Consider the following 17649-nt stretch of genomic DNA (forward strand, 5'->3'; position numbering starts at 1 on the left):
TTTAATTGAAAATAGTACAAAGACAACATATCAAATGTTGAAACTGAGAATTTTTTTTTTTAAATATATGCCCATTTTGAATTTAAATTTGAAGTTGTGTCATGCTAAAAAACACCTGGTGGTTGAGTGACAACAGGTCAGTAACATGATTGAGTATTAAAAAAGCATCTCAGAGAGGATAAGTCTTTGAGAAGTAAAGATGAGGAGGGGTTCACCACTCTGTGAAAGACTGCATGATTAAATAGTGCAACAATTCAAGAACGTTTTTCAAGAACTTTTGCTCATCCTCATCTACAGTACATAATAACATTAAAAGATTCAGAGAATCTGGGAAAAACCTCTGTAAAGAAGGTGCAAGGTCAAAAACCAATATTTGCTGGCCATGATCTTTTGACCCTCATCGCATTAAAAACAGACATGATTCTGAGGAAATCACTGCATGGGCTCAGAAACACTTTTAAAAACCACTCTAAAATGCAAATAAGAAACTGTACATAAACAGGATCCAGAAATGCTGCCACCTTCTCTGGGACTGAGCTCATTTAAGATGGATTGACATGAAGTGGAAAAGTGTCCCGTGGTCTGACAAATCAACATTTAAAACTCTTTTTGGAAATCATGGACACTGTGTCATCCAGACTAAAGACCACTCAGCTTGTTATCACTGCACAATTTAAAAGCCAGCATTCATGATGGTACAGGGGTGCATTAGTGCACAGGGTATGGATGACATGCACATCTGTGAAGGCACCATTAATGCTGAATGATATATACATGTTTTGGCAACATATGCTGCCATCCAGATGACATTTTTTTCAGGGAAGGCCTTGATTATTTCAGTAAGACAATGTAAAACCACATTATGCATGTATTACAACAGCATGTCTCCATATAAAAAGAGCCTGGTGCTAAATTGACCTGTTTGCAGTCCAGACCTCTCACCCCCATCTTTTTCGGGGCATGTTGTTGCCATCAAATTCAAAATGGGCATATATTTTTCAAAAAACAATACAATTTCTCAGTTTCAACATTTGATATGTTATCTTTATAGTATTTTCCTTTAAAAATATGGTTCACATGATTTGCATTTCATTGCATTCTAGGCATCCCAACTTTTTTGGAAATGAGGTTGTACATGCACAAAAATCCAGATCTCTTTATTGGATTTCTTACTCACATTTCTAGACCTTACTCCGATCTAAGATTATGCAGTATATATGATCATTTGAATAATCAGAAACTGCAGAAATGTGATTAAGATTGGATTATTAAATGCATGTCATCAAACTAAAATGACTAAGCTGAACATAGCACAAAGGAGGAGTTAGGGTGGAGATGGATTACAAAGTAGCTTGCAGAGGAAGTGGAGAGAATGGGCAACTTAAACCAACTGAAATTAGCGCCCTGACAAATTTAGCTAATTGTACGCGTATGAAGAAATCAGCTGAGCCATTAGCTGACGGAGATCAGCTGATAACAGCTGTTGATGTTGACTTTGTGGCTTCCCTGAACTAACACTACGCTCAAATTGTTTTCAGAAAACACAACACCATAAGCACAGATGCTGCTTAACTTGGTGAAGCAAAGAAGTATGGCTGTAGGTAATTTAACCAAAGGAACCCCTTAAAATGCCAGGCTTACTACATACTAAGACCTATTGTTCAGTAACTGCAGGGACTTCAGTGCAAACTGAGCTATTCTTAGGTTATAGAAGTGTGTAATGTGGGCTCTGGCCATTTAAGGTGTCAACACAAATACCTGCAGGGGCAATGGATTCAGAGAGTTTTCATGTGATAACAAGACAATTATTATGTATTTTGTTAAGATCTTGACTTACGTCACTATCACAATATAACAGATTCCAAAAAAACTACACTTTGTATTTTTGAGCAGCATAACTCATTAGAGAAGTTGCATCAAAGGTTATCTCATTAACTCGCTTACTTTTGAAAATTGTTTTCGAGGACACATAATTGGTTAGAACAAAATGAAAAAAAGAAATAAATAAACAAATAATTTAACAAACAAATAAATGCATACATATGCCTATGCTTAAGTGATACTTCAGATTTTCTGACAATCACAGTAACAATGAGCCGTCAAATTAATTATATGGGAGAAACATGATTGTTACACTACCACTCAAGAATTTGGGATAACTTGTCATAATAATAATTGTTATTCAGTAATAACACATACAGTGTAGATTGAAGTGCTATAAACTAGACACCAAAACTTTATTACCAGTACATTACTCAAAGTTTACAGTATCTTGGAAACAACATAAATTTAGGACAAAAAAATGGAAGTATTATTAAATAATAAGCTATTATTTTTGTTTATTGGAATTTCTTGTCACAAATATTCTATTAATAGCTGTTTAATTAGCAAGATTTGGTTAACAGTTTTCAAATATGAGGCATTGTGGATGTCAGTTTCTTTGTAAGCTCATTCTCAATGCTGTACAGATTTCTCATTTATCATGAAATCACTTACAGCTCCATTCATCATTGAAAATGCCTTCATTTTTTAAGGTTCCTACAAACTATCTGAAACCAGTAACTCATAGCATAATTTATACATGTATCTTCAAAGAATTGGTTTTATATCAATGAAATCACTGACCCCAAACTTTTGAGCAGTAGTGTATGTCATAATAACATATTTCTTGAGAAAACAACTATAATCAACTCAGTCTTCACATGAAAGCCAAATAAATACAATATGAGAATCCAAGGCCTTTCAGGGGTTCCAAAGGGGAACAGAGGTGCGAAATCAACTCTAGTCTCATAAAAATTTCACCATCATAATCCTTCACATATATGCACACACTAATGCAGACATGGTGCAGTGTTCTTTAAAATATTTAAAAGTGATTTTTGAAAATTATTGATTGAAAATGTACCTTTTAAGATACAAACCAGACAAACTGTTACAGCAGGTCAAATACTGATTCATTTTAAGCTGATCAATCATTATGAAGTGAGTACCTTACGCATCATTTCTTAATTAACAATTACATTTTACATTTAAAGAATTAACAATTTACATTTTATATTTAAAGAAACTGATCACAGTAGACATGATACTGTTTCTGTAAGCTAATACTGCTTATGTAAATTAGAAACTTTCAAATCCATATCCAGTCCATGTATCTTACACCTCAAAACAAGGTGTTTACAGCAGAGGCACTCTGGAATTTGTCTAGTTATATGTAAACTTTGGACACACCAGGTCAAAAATCAAGTTTTGTAGAAAAGTGAAAATAAGTTAACACATGTACAGCAAACTGACTTTTTCTTTTCACACAACTGCCTGTGGGAACCCATTAATTATTATATTTTCATAAATTAAAAACTCATTTGAACCATCAGGACACTTACACTGCACAGAAAATACTAAGAATTTCCCCCAAAATGTTTTCTTTGTATACCACAGCACTTACAGTTATTCCTTCAGTAAATATTTAAATTGAAAGCCTAATTGTAAATTCATTATCAATGGTTTAGCCATTAATAGAAGCCAGATGCCATTAATAATAGAAGCCAATTCTCCTGAACTTGTCATTAAACAAAGCTGTGTTCTTAAGTAGAGTTTTTGGTAACACTTTCTATGAATCAGGTATCCATAATGCCTTATAAATGCATTCATAAAGCTCTATAAAGCATTCATATTGCTTTATAATGCTCAACATAAGCCTTTATAACTGTACATAAACATTAATAATCACACACATAAAATGTTATAACACCACAGTATAAGGCTTCATAGCACAAAGTGACATAAAGCATTATAACACACATTTTTCCTGTTCTTAACATTGTTGTGAGACCAGTATCATAAAGCTTAATAACAAATTTTCTGTTGATTGACATGATGCTTTATAAAGATCCATAGTGATAAAAGCATGCCTCCACTCTAACCTATGTATTCTCTAATGTTCCTCATTATCTTCAAAATGAAAATGATTTTGTGAGCGCACATAACATCTAATAAAAACTTACAAGCTCTTCTTACAGACTTGAGGTAAAGTGATGATATTGGTCAGCTCTATTAAGCAATCCATGTTAACATAAGCACATACCAACTTATAAAGCACTATAAGTGCTCTTTACAGACTTTAAGTAAAGTGAGATTCCCCAAATAAGAAGGTCAAAACAGAATACCAGAATCACCAGTTTGTACTTGAACAAGGACTCATTTATTGACAAAATAAACTTTTACATCGAAAAGGTATAATCCTATTATTGCAAAAATATGTCTGTATAAAGTATGCAAGTTAACAAAGTATAAACAGACTAAAACATTTTTTATATTTCACACAAACATTACACAAACAGGACTATTTTTGTTTTTATCAGTAAACTAATATGAGTTAGAAAAATGCAGAGAGTTAATCTGTACTATTTCATTACTTATTCTGTTGAAGGTATGTTTTATATAAAACATCTTGACAAACTTCAAAGCCTTTTCGAATGTAAAAAAATTATGCTCTGAAAATTCTGGGACAACCTGCCTTAAAACAAGTGTTTTCAAAAACATTTTTAAACACACTGCCAAACTACATGGCAATATCAATATTTCTGAATAGACTATTTCTCTACATTTGCATTTTATGAGCCAATAACTACACAGATATCAGATGCTAAGAGCCATAAAATTCAGAACGCTTGTCAGAACTATTTCATTTACAATGGCTTCTGTACAGTTTTCTAATGTCATGGAGCAGTCATCCGAGTATACCCCATTTGTGCTTTTTTGCAAGCCAGTGTTCCCACTCTATAACCTTCAGGTATTCTTTCAGACGTTTTGTGTTTCGGTTTGCACGGTGTCGCCACACATCAACCTTGAATTTCTGCCAAGCCCTCTCCAGGTGCTGGGTGTGGGCCTTTGTGCATGGATGCACAAAATGTCTCTTGTGGCAAACAGTATGGTGGTCATAGCCAAGATCTGAAAGACCTCTATATGCCCGCCACTCATCAGTTATGATACTGGTGCCTCTTCTCACATATCGTCTCACAATAGGTAGCAGTTGTTCACTTGACCTGCCAGAGACAATTTTCAGTATGGGCTTCCGGGTGGTAGCACTCACTTCCAGAATTCCTAGTACCCACTTTTTACTCCGTCGCCAGGCAGAGCCTACACGTCCACGGTTGTACTGTAAAAAAATTAAGAAAACCTTTAAACTATGCACTGTTAAACATGTTGTGCATTACATATCACAATATTTTAACAAAGGATAAATATACGTTCAGTTACCAATGTATTTATCGCAATTGCGTTGTACTTACACTGATTTTATGAGGAAAACCTATTATTTACAAGCACTTTGTAGGTTTATAATTACTGACTGTTCCTGAGTGGTGGCTGATAAACTGCAGCAACAGATGGACTACAGTCTGTAACTGTGGACCTTCAAATTGCATCTATATGGTAAGCAGAACTAATAAAATGGATAATGGACATAGCTACTCAGTAAAGGCTAATAAACTGGCAACTGTGTATGTACCTTAGTGAAAACATTGGGTTAAGCAGAGCATGCAGAGAGTGTAGGCAGCAACACCTAATAAACTGTAAATTCTGTTTATTTTCTATTCTCTGTTAACCTTTTGATATAGATGCTATATTATATCATATATTCCTGTTGGCAGACATTTATGATGTATATTGTCAATCATAACCATTATTTATTTATTTTTTATTTTATGTACTCTTTTTTTCAAATAAATAGAAATTGTGCACTAAAAGTGTTCCAAGTGTGTTTTCTGTAGAGGATGTGTTAACTTATTTTCAACAGGAAAATCAGCAAAACGTAATTTGACCAGGACTGTTCAAACATTTGCATATGGCTGCACAAGCATAGATAATTAAGGCTATGAACCTTTCTTTTGTGTGAGAATTTACTCTCATCTATCATCACAAAGTGGTGTGGTCCCCCAACTCGCATTCCTCCACGCTGACGAAGTTTTGTCATCCCTGAGATGCATACCTTGAGCACAGACAAGTCACCATGGTAAGTTTTTATTATTATTATTATTATTATTAATTCATTCTATTCTCCCTGGTAAAACATTTGAAGTGAGGTTAAAAACTAGCTAGGAAGATGAAAATGCTCTTACTTTTCTCAGTGCTGATGTCATCTTGGTCAGAGTTCTGCTGCTGCCTGCAATTCCATCCTCAAGAAGATCAATCTGTCTCAGTCTCAGTCCCTGAGAAAATCTAAAGTTTTCATAGTGTTATTTGTCATTTTTTTCTTGCTGTTGTTCACCAGTATTAACAGTCAAAAACCTTCATGGTGCCATTCAATTTACAGAATATATTTTCTATATTTGTGACAAAAGAGACACGATTGTTTACCTGTAGATGAACTCGAGGTGCTGTCGAAGAGATAAACGGGAGCGAAAAAACATAGAGCCCTTCCGGACTGAAGCTGTGACATCTTGATGGTGATGTGCATTCCTCGTGCAACACCTAGCAAAATAATTGTTTGGACAGGCAACACAACATTGGCAGCTTGGGTTTACATTGATTGCATCTAGACTGGATTCTCAAAGAAAATTCAACAAATATTTTCTACTGTTAAATTTCAAAATAACAATCAAAATCTCACCATTGATATCCGTCTCCCTGGAACCGTTTGTGTAATTTCATTTTTTTGCTGCATGAGTTGCATTTCATTGCTCTGTGCAGAATCTGTTTTTTCTGCATCCATCGCACAAGTTTGCGTCTATTTCGAAGGTTATCCTGTTCCCTTAATAATTTGAGAATTTTTCTTTGGATTAACGTCATGTTCCAAAACCTCTCCGTCCAAATTTCTGCTTCGGTTCTGTCCGGAACTCGCTTTTTCCCGCGTTTGAGTCAAAGGACGAGCTGTAGTCAGGTGATGCAGCACAGAGCTGTATCACGTCATTTCAGGCCCGGAGAGTAAAGCAGAAGTTTTCAAACTGCTGCTAAAAAGAGGCGAGTGAGGATTACGGCGGTGTTTTAAGGCACCGTGAAGATTTACTTTTAGCTATATTCAGCTAAAATCTTAACTGTGACTAAGTCAGCAGAAGCAGCTGTAAGTGGCTAGCTTGTTCATTATGCCAGTGTGGTACCAGCCAACTAGCGGCACGGACTGATTTGCTTTAGCTAGCTAACCTACCTAATTTAGCTCATTTTTACCCAGTAAGAGTGTAAAAGTTACTGGTCTAGTCTAGTGTTTTCTTGGTTGGAGTTAAAATGGACTGTCAATAGAGTTAGAAGACCGATTGAGCTAATATTATCGAGCTCCAGAACGCGGTGCTCCCGAGCTAGGAGGATTAGCGATAGGTACTTTAGCCAGCTAGGTAGGTTAGGTCATATTAACAGAAGAGATGGCTAGCTAAATAAATTTAGCAGGCCATAAAAACGGCCTATCAGAAGATCAATCAAAATGTAAAGTATAACTTAAGTTCAAACTGCTGGTTTGCTTTAGTTGCTACTAATGGAAGAGTTCATTGTTATTTTGTGATTTAATTCTCCCAGATGGACACTCGTGGGCGGAAGTCGAAGAAAGCTGAGGCAAAGTCATGTACTTCTAACGTGACTCCAAGCGAAAGTTCTGTTCTGCCACCTCAGCAGTGTAAAGCAGGTAATATTGGCTTTATAAATGACGTGTTAAAAACAATAAATCTCAATATTGTTTTTATGGAGTAGTACAATGTCTAGTTCTGTATGTTTGTAGTATTCAGTGTTTTTTTAATCCTGTCTGGTGATCCACAGCACTGCACAGTTTCAGCTAACTTACTCCTCAAAGGCACCTAATGCAACCCATGAATTAAACTTAACTAAGTTTAAGATGAATTTGCCTTAACTAAAAAGGTAACCTGGCTGAGGAATTTCAATTCAGTAAAATCAAATTTAAAATGCAGTCAGCTTGCTTACTTTTTTAAGTTAAAACATTTTTGTATTGCAGAGAATAGTTGAAATCGTGCAGGACAGGGGGTCTTTTGGTCATTTGGGCTGTTTATACGTAGGTGTTGTGATAAAAACCTAGTTAAAACTAAACCAAAGGAAATTTAAATGTCGATTTTATTTAGATTTCCTTTTTCGGTTGAAATGAAATGTAATCAGGCTGCACCAGTATTTTAGAGTGAGATTTCACCTAATCAGGGATTCTTTCTAAAGTGTTGCATGTGGTGATTTAAGTTGATCAGATCACAGCTCTCAGTAATTAAAGCAATAAGAGTATATGTCTCATAGAAAAATAAGAAGCTTAACCTACTCACAAATTAACAGAATGAAAGAAATCTGTACATACATTTGTTGGATTGTGCTGGCTTTCGTGTTTTTCTGTGATGCACACAAAAGCTATATCTAAGCTTCCCCTAGTGGAGAATCTTTATCCTGCTATATATGATGATTGTGCTTGTGTCACAAGACCCATTGAAATGTGTACTCAGCTGGATTCACGCTTGTTCTTTTTTCCTCACTGTGAAATGATCTGCCTTTTTAGTTAAACTATGTTTAAAATGCAAACTAAGTTAGATTAACAAATCCTTGATTATCCTCTTGGTGCAAGCCACTCTTAAATCCACTGGATTACTTTTTACAAATAATTAAGTACAATTTGACAAAATCAAAATATGTACATAAATATATAAATAATATTGTCAAACAATTAACAGATTGCTAAATGGCTAAAAATTAATTACTGTCGGTCACCTATTTCAGTATCACCAACTGCCTTGCAAGATTTACAAGTTGCGAAGATGCTTCTTGAGGCCGAAAGGGAGAAAGTTAAAAGTCTTCAGGAAACAATAAAACATCTACAAGCAGACAAGGAATTCCTAAAGGATCAGCTTTCTCGAATGACAGGTAGATGAAAGGGTTAGCTAAACAGCTGTACACTTGATCATATACATAAACTTTTAATTTGACCAAAATCAGTGTCTGTAATCATGATATGCCTATAGCTGAATAAACTAACCACTTGGATGACTAAATGAATATATTTTCTGTTTTCTGTTTTATTGTAGCCTCATCTTCAAGCCTTTCAAGGTCCTCAAGCATTTCAGGATCATCTACAGGTGCTCCAAAAGGAAAAGGTAACTAGCTAACCCACTCCCTCTCCTTTTTGCCTACATGCTCTTGTGTAGGGTATGCTGTGCAAACATAACTTGATTGACATTGATTAAAACTAAATTCTTTGCATAAAACTGTCCCATTGTGATAGTTACATTTAGGAGCACTGAGATTATTTAAAACTAGAGTTTTAAAGACCTCATTGGTCTGTTGCATACTGAAAAAAGTTTTCAGTAACTGTACATCACATTCATACTGATAATGAACACATTTGTGTGCTTGAAGCACAGTTGGTATCTGTAATATAACAGTTTGTAACTATACATTGTGATTCATACTCATAATTGTAAGTTTGTGTTTCTGTGTTGCTGTTTGTTGAATCAGGTCAGCTTTGCTATATTTAGGAAGATTAACTTTTCCTTTCATTACTGTATTTAATGCACTGAACAATCACATCAAAATGGCAGCAAACTTTGTTACTTTTTTTTCATAAATACACCTGCCTGAGCTAAAGATGTAAAAGCACTTTGATGAAAAATCACAAGAAGTTACCATTGATGCACACTGCTGCACATCAGGGGTGAAGAGTTCTAACAAGAACTCATAAAATGCTTGTATGAATATTGAATGAAAATAATTCAAATGTGGTTATTTATATTAATTTTATGCAACTATATATACTTAACTATGCAGTAATTACTTAATCTTATAAGATTATTAAAGTGATAGCATTATACCCAGTTGTGAATTGTTGCTTTATAAAATCTGTAAAGGAACACACAAACAAAAAAATGTAGTAAATACAGGCTGCTAACAGCTCCCTGACACTGTCTGATGGGTTTTTATGTGTTAGATTGATGAGATAATGAACAGAGATGCTCATTAGGTTTGATTTTGATGTGGGGGGTTATGCAATTTGATTTGCAGCGCCTGTTCACAGCGAACGGCCCACGGTGTTTCTGCTCCCACGTCAAGCTGCGGTGTTAGGGACCATCACAAAATTACAGGAAGAAATGATCAGCGTTTCAACAGCCTCTCATTAATATCTCTACATCTAATCCATATTTCTGTTAAACTCTCTTGCCATTTGACCTCATCCCACATGAATGTTTCTGTGTGCGTTTAATTTGAGGTTGTTGAAACGTTGATGCTGATAATTGCTTCTAATCTAATCATTAGAAAGTGCAGTTTAGTGAAGATTGTGGTTGTAGTTTGTTGTCTTCCTTCATTTCACCACCAAACTGCAGCTGCACTGATGAATCTGTGGGCTGTTTGCTGTGAAGAGGAGCTACAGTGACCTCATAACCCCCCCAAATCAAAATCAGACCTGATGAGCATCTCTGTCCATCATCTCATAAATCTAACACATCAGAACCCGTCAGACAGTTTCAGGGAGCTGTTAGTTACTTCTGCATAGGACAAATAACACGACCTGTATTGATTTTGTGCCCAAATCAAAAACCAAACGATTAAAAGACTGCATTCAGTTAAAATATGACCACGATTAAAAGAAAATGAGAGAATGGATTAGAAAATCGTGATCACGAATTTAAAATAACATACCCACAAAGTAAAGAAAGCATGCGCACGATTAAAAGAAAATGAGGGAACGATTTAAGAAATCGTGACCTCAAATAAGAGAAAATGTGCGTACAAACTGCAAAATGTTCACTCAAATTTATTTTTTTTTACCTCCGTACCCTCCGGGGCTCCGTAGACTGGCAGTGATAAAGGTTTCATCAGCAATTGCTTGTTTTACCCTGGGAGAGTGGGTCTCTCTTGGAAGTTCTATAAAAATTTTAAGTTTTGTAAAAACAGGATTCCTACCTGTAATTACAGATACTGTATCAACAGCTGATGGATTGTGGTGTATGGTTACAATTTGTAATATGACAGATACAAGCTGCTTCATGGAAACACAAGTTTATTGATGCCATTATTGAACACTTGGCAATTTGTTGAATTGTAGCATTAACATGACCCTATTGGAATGTTAAACTTGATTTATTCTACACAGGAAAGAAGGCTATTGGAACAGAGGAAGAGTCAAGTGGAGAGATAGCGGGTAAGATGAAAACTATCACTCACTCAGTTATACATGCAGAATATAATACAGATAACAATAAATATTGTTCTTTTTCTGTGTTTTAAATCTTGAGACTGGAACAGTAAACAAGATGGCATGTATAGTAAAGTAGTAGATTTAGTGTCATAGTCAAAAAAACTGAAGTATACTATAATATTATTAAACTATTAGTGTGTTCCATTCTGAAGGCAGCTGCCTAACTAGTCACTGCCTTCAAAAGCACCTCTCTCTTTGGGCAGCATTTTAACCGAAAAGGAACCTTAGCAGGCATCGCATTCGGGACCCATCTCTACAGACCCGTCATACGTCATAACTTCCACTGCGCTGTACACATTTTATCTGTTTACTGTCAGTCATTCACCTCTGACTGTAAAGGTGCATCACCTCAGTGTAAAAGGACAGCTGGCTCTTGTTTCTGTAGCAGCTGTTTTCCTTGCATTGACACTGTGGTGGAAATTTGTGTTTGAAGAACAGGCTGACTTTAAGGAGTCGTATCTGAAATGATATACTCGACTCGGCACCCCAGATAGATACAGATAATCATGACTGTAAGTTTGTGAATCATTTCGATTCATTCACTGTCTTAATTGACCTAAATGAACTTGCTTTATGTCTAACATAATTTTGTACAACATGCATCCAAAAAATATTGCATTTTATTTTATGCATTTCCATCTGATTCATGAGCTCCTAGTCTGAAATTTAGCCTTCAACATTCACTTAACGCTGATTTGACTGTGATGAGCATTGCAATACAAGACAAGCAGAGCTGGCAAAGATACGTATTTGTGATATTTATTTTTAAAAACATTTAATTTCTGAAATTCTATTGTTCAGGGAGAATGTCAGTCTACTGTGCTGCTTCCACCATGTTTTCCCCCACCATAGGCTCGGCAAGTGAGCTGCTTTCAGTCGTTCAGCACAGTTTTCTCCCCATAACTGCTTCTCTTCCTCAGCTCCTCAGCCAGCACCTCTCCACTGCTGTAACATTAGTTTACAGAGGACAGAAGAAACGTCTGAGTACAGAATCAAACCAATGATTTATTTACAAATAAAAGGTGCTACAAAACAGTGAACAGCCAATATTTTACTTTGGAATCTCTCGCGTTTTAAAGAGCTGGCACATTTACAGAGTTAGCTAACTAACATTAGCTTCACCTAACGAGTTAGCTACAAACTGTCAGGTCGCGTTAGACAAGCGAACTCCCAAAATTTTACCACAGGAACAATTTCTAGATATGTACAAACGCAAACATGTTAAATAATTTACACAAATACAATAATCAATCAAAACAGTAAAGACAGAAGTCATGAAATAACTTACATTTGTCGACTCCTCAGTCTTCAGAAACGGCCGCTTTGTTCGCCATGTTTATCAAACTGAAGCGATGGAACTCTCAGCTGGTGAGCAGGTGAACAGTATTATGGGATTGCCCTCGCTGAGAAGGATACATGTGATGCTACCTTTAGATTTGGTCAAATTAGGGCACCTTAGAAGGCAGCTGCCTACTGCTGCCTTCCGAATGGGACAGCCTTTGCCTCGGGAGCGCGCAGATGCTGCCTTAGAATGCTGCCTTAGAATGCTGCCTACTTAGACAGCTGCCTCCTGATTGGAACGCACCATATTTTTCATTAAAATTCAGTTTCAGTCTGACTTAAGGTGAATTTGGAATAACATAATTAAGGCAACAAGTAAATCCAGTGGTCTTGTCTTGCCAAGTTCTGTCTTCAGAATCTTCAACCATTGATGACTCGGATGATGAGGAGATGAAGCCTCCTTCAAAGGGCAAGAAAGCAAGATCTACAAAGCAAGATGATCTGGGGCGCACTCGAAGTAATAACTGTTATTGATTATGATGTTATTTTGCAATGGTTCTTTGGTGTGTCTGTGTTCAGATACTCAATTTGTTTTGCATTACTTCTTTTCTACAGCAAAAACGGTTCGTGGAGTAATACTGCGTTACAAGCGTGCTCTACAAGCCTTTAACCAAGGTGGGTCAATGAAGAGGGCTTTCCAGAAAGTGGGAGTGGACCGCAATACCATCTCCAGGACCTCACCAATTGCTGAGCTTGCCCTAGCAGCACCTGGTGTCTTTCAGGCTCTCCCCCCATGGAATTCTCAAGTCGAGAAATTGTCCACATTTGTGGACAGGTGTCGAGAGGCCACAAATGATGAAATCAAGGAAAAAATCATACAGATGAAAGCATGTGGAGAACTGTTACCTATGACTCACTGAGGTGTAGTTCAGTAGTAAAAATGTTGTTCAGTTCAGAAGAAATTTGTTCTTTTTGAGGGAGCAGATTTTCCAGATTTTCTTAAATTTTTGAAACTTGTTTTGTCAAGTTAATTTTCTTTAAAAAATAGCAGACTTAAAGAAATGTTGGCCAATCAGTCTAATTCTCATTAGGCTATTGAATAAAGTATTTGTATATCTAATTCAATTTTTATGTTTGTAGAGATTTTACATTTTGGATACAGTACATGGCATTGAGATTGTTAAAGTTTCTTTTGTTTTGAATGACCGAGCTTTTGTTATATAAAGGAAAAGTCTGTAACGTTTGGTTTAGAATTTAACATCAAAGAATCTGTTTTACTGGAAAACCAAAGTATGATTTGTTTGAAATTCTTTCCATACATATACATCATTGCCTTTTCGATGTAAAAGTTTATTTTGTCAATAAATGAGTCCTTGTTCAAGTACAAACTGGTGATTCTGGTATTCTGTTTTGACCTTCTTATTTGGGGAAACCCCCCTTATTTAAAGTCTGTAAAGAGCACTTATAGTGCTTTATAAGTTGGTATGTGCTTATGTTAACATGGATTGCTTAATAGAGCTGACCAATATCATCACTTTACCTCAAGTCTGTAAGAAGAGCTTGTAAGTTTTTATTAGATGTTATGTGCGCTCACAAAATCATTTTCATTTTGAAGATAATGAGGAACATTAGAGAATACATAGAGTGGAGGCATGCTTTTATCACTATGGATCTTTATAAAGCATCATGTCAATCAACAGAAAATTTGTTATTAAGCTTTATGATACTGGTCTCACAACAATGTTAAGAACAGGAAAAATGTGTGTTATAATGCTTTATGTCACTTTGTGCTATGAAGCCTTATACTGTGGTGTTATAACAATGTATGTGTGTGATTATGAGTGTTTACGTACAGTTACAAAGGCTTATGTTAAGCATTATAAAGCATTATGAATGCTTTATAGAGCTTTATGAATGCATTTATAAGGCATTATGGATACCTGATTCATAGAAAGTGTTACCGAGTTTTTTTTCCAATGTTTTTGGGCTTTGTACTTCATACACATAAAAAGAGCAACAAATTTGTGACTGCAAACAGTAATGAGATCCTGATTTTTTTCTTTCCCCAAGCTGGGCTGTACTGGAATATCTTACTTATGTGCATAAGTTTATTTTACTGTAAATTCAGAGCCTATACAAAACTTTATGACATTTTGTGAATTAAATTTTTCGGGACATGATCAAGATGCATCTAAAAATCATCATTTGATAATACATAATAACTGTAATAAAAATATATTATGATAGTGCTTACCCTTGACTTCAACATAAATAATTACATCATCATCCCAGTGAAGTGACCGAATTACACATTTGTAAACTCCCTCATCAGAAGGTTGAACTGCTGAGAGTTTCCATGAGGTGTTTCCTTTCTGCAGCTCTTCTTTAAACAGACCTGTCCTCCCTCTGTAAGAGTCCATCTGCTGCTCATTTCTATCTTTATTATATTCATACAGATGCACTAGTGTGTTCAGCTGAGCCAGTTCTACTCTAATCCACTCTACTCTCATTTCCACAGCACTGACATCAGGTTGGAGAGAACAGGGCAGAACCAGATCTTCACCAGCTTCAGCAACAAGAGGAGCTTCTGGACCAACTATTTTTAAATGCACTGGAAGAGGAAAGAATGTGTATACATTATGAGTATACATTATGTAAATTAATGTGCTTTAGAAGTAGTAGTAGTAGTAATAATAATAATAATAATAATAATAATAATAATGATTTCAGCATCTTAATTATTGGGAACACTTAAGTGGTCAGCCATGACTTCCTGTTTTACTGGGGTATAAATCTGAAGTGACACACAGGTCAAATTCCTCTAGTCATCCATTACTATGAGAAAGGTCACAAAATACAGCAATGATATGCAACAAAAGGTTGTTGAGCTGCACACAGAGGCAATTTAATGCAGGACCTTTTTTCTCGTTCTGACTGTTCTGATTAGCTGAATTTATTCAAAACATCGACTCTGAAGCAAATTTGAAATTGTATTGGATGCATTTAAATTGAAAGTTAGAACCAGATACTTATGGAAAAAAAATGTATGAGAGTGGAGCTCAAAAAAAAGGTCAGGAGGTTAAAAAAGTACCTTACATGGGCAGACTTTTGTGGATTGAGAGTTACAATTTAAGAAATTGGAGATGATCAAAAACATTTCAATAAATAAAATAAGAAGAAAGAGAGAACAGTAAGCTACATTTATTTACTGTTCCATTGTTTTAATTGAGAAAAAGGGATCATTTGCTCCTTGTGTTCAAAATATAGGGTTTAAATTATTTGCACATCATTGCATTTTGTTTTCATTTACATTTTGCACAGTGTCCCAACTTTTTTGGAAAAGGGGTTGTAGTAGATGGTTGTTTTGGTGATGTAAACAGTTTTACCAAGTAAACTCTACAGCACACTGGTAGAAAAATCTGCAGCATTACACTGCAATTTGAATTGAGCATAACTATAGCACATATGAACTTAAGTTTGATCAATTTAGAGGAATTATTACATTTTATATAAGCTAACTAAATTCACATATGCAACTATAAGGTATAAGATGCAATATAACTAGGCTATTAACGTTATCTGAAAAAGGTGACTTTAAATTGACTGCCTTCTCAGTGTCAATTTCAAACCTTGACTATGAGGTTTGAAATTTATTATGGCTTTTAGTGGTCTGGTTCTGGGTTTACGTTAAGGCAGTAAACGAAAAACGATGAATGGCAGTGCTATGAGTTACTGACTGGTGGAGGTGGTGTGAGCACCTTCATTAAAAATAAAGGTTTAAGTTTTTGATGCCTTTCAGTATGCAGTTACATTGCTCTGTCAAGTAAGTGTTAAGGTTTTCTCAGGGAAAAGTTAATATTTGTACCTTTTCATAACCTAATGTTTTAAAACAGAACAACAAAATAAAAAGCCTGGTGTCAAGACAGGTGTGTGGAGTCAATACAACTGAAAAAAAAAAGTTATTTCAATGGAATATAGTACAGTTATGTTCCCTGACTAAAAGTAGTGAAGATGTACCCTTTTTTTGGAACATGTTGCTGGCATCAAATTTAAAATGGGCTTATATTTTTCAAAAAAAACAATAGAACTTCTGAGTTTCAACATTTGATGTGTTGTCTTTGTACTATTTTCAATTAAACATAGGGATTTGCACACCATTATTATTACCATTACCATTTTTATTTACATTTCTGACAGCGTCCCAGCTTTTTCGGAATGGGGTTGTAATAATAATGATAATAAGCCAAGTGACTACCACTTTCCATGCTTGCTAAATCGTATGCAGTTTGTCCACATCAGTCATTTTGAGAATCTGGTTTTATGGATTTTAAAATAGGCTTTTATAGCACGTTAAAGCACCCCTGGCTGCACAAATCAGGAATTGGCTACAAGAAAACAGCTAAACAGTTGAAAATGCTTACTTTTACTATAAGGGTAATAACTAAGAAGGTTAAAGCAACTGGAGAATGTTGAGAATTTTTTCACAGGACAACTTGTTTGAAAAAAAGGTCTCTATCTAGTACCAGTAGATATTAAATCTAAACCTGACTGCCTCAGCCAAGAAGCATAAACTGGGCTGTGATGGGTCTTCCAGCAGAACAATGATCGAAGGTAAACCTCAGAATACAAAAATGGTTCACCAACCACCAAACCATGGTCTTGCCATGGCCACCCCAGTCCCTGACCTAAACCCCTTAGAAAACCTGTGGACTGTGCTGAATCCAATGGACCTGGAGAAATTCTGGAGCAACAGTCTCAGATCCCTTGCCTGTGCACCCCAGTCTCATTGTGCAATATAGGAACTGTTAATTTTGAAAAGGGAGGCAGCAGAAGTATTAAATGAAGGAGTGCCAACCACTGTGGCATACACATATATGAGAAAAACAGTTATTTCATGATTTCCCATGTCGCCATGCAAGTCTGAATAGTTGATGTATGAAATAACCTGTTGTGCCAAATGACTGAACAGTCTGTTTTGGCTACCTTTACCTAGTCCAAAGACTGTCCCAGACAGGGACCAAATAAGAAGCAATTTGAAAAATAAATACATATAATAATAAATCAAATAGTATAAATAAATAAATAAAAAAAAATTACTAATGATAAAAATATAAATAGAACAACATCTTACTTTGTCTCTTTCACACACACACACACACACACACACAGCATTGTACAGGAATGTGGACACATATATGCTG

The 17649-nt window shown here is 35.6% G+C and overlaps 1 protein-coding gene across 1 annotated transcript; it reads left to right on the plus strand.

The window, feature by feature from the left end:
• Positions 1-7506: 7506 nt before the first annotated feature.
• LOC118804488 (coiled-coil domain-containing protein 106-like) lies at positions 7507-13489 on the plus strand. The gene is made up of 6 exons (XM_036564974.1): positions 7507-7612; positions 8695-8838; positions 9000-9068; positions 11063-11110; positions 12852-12965; positions 13064-13489. Exons 1-6 carry the CDS (start codon positions 7507-7509, stop codon positions 13366-13368), a joined length of 786 nt encoding a protein of 261 aa, XP_036420867.1. The 3' UTR covers positions 13369-13489.
• Positions 13490-17649: the final 4160 nt, after the last annotated feature.

This window comes from Colossoma macropomum, unplaced genomic scaffold, assembly GCF_904425465.1.
Source record: "Colossoma macropomum unplaced genomic scaffold, Colossoma_macropomum, whole genome shotgun sequence".
In the NCBI taxonomy this organism is placed as follows: Eukaryota; Metazoa; Chordata; class Actinopteri; order Characiformes; family Serrasalmidae; genus Colossoma; species Colossoma macropomum.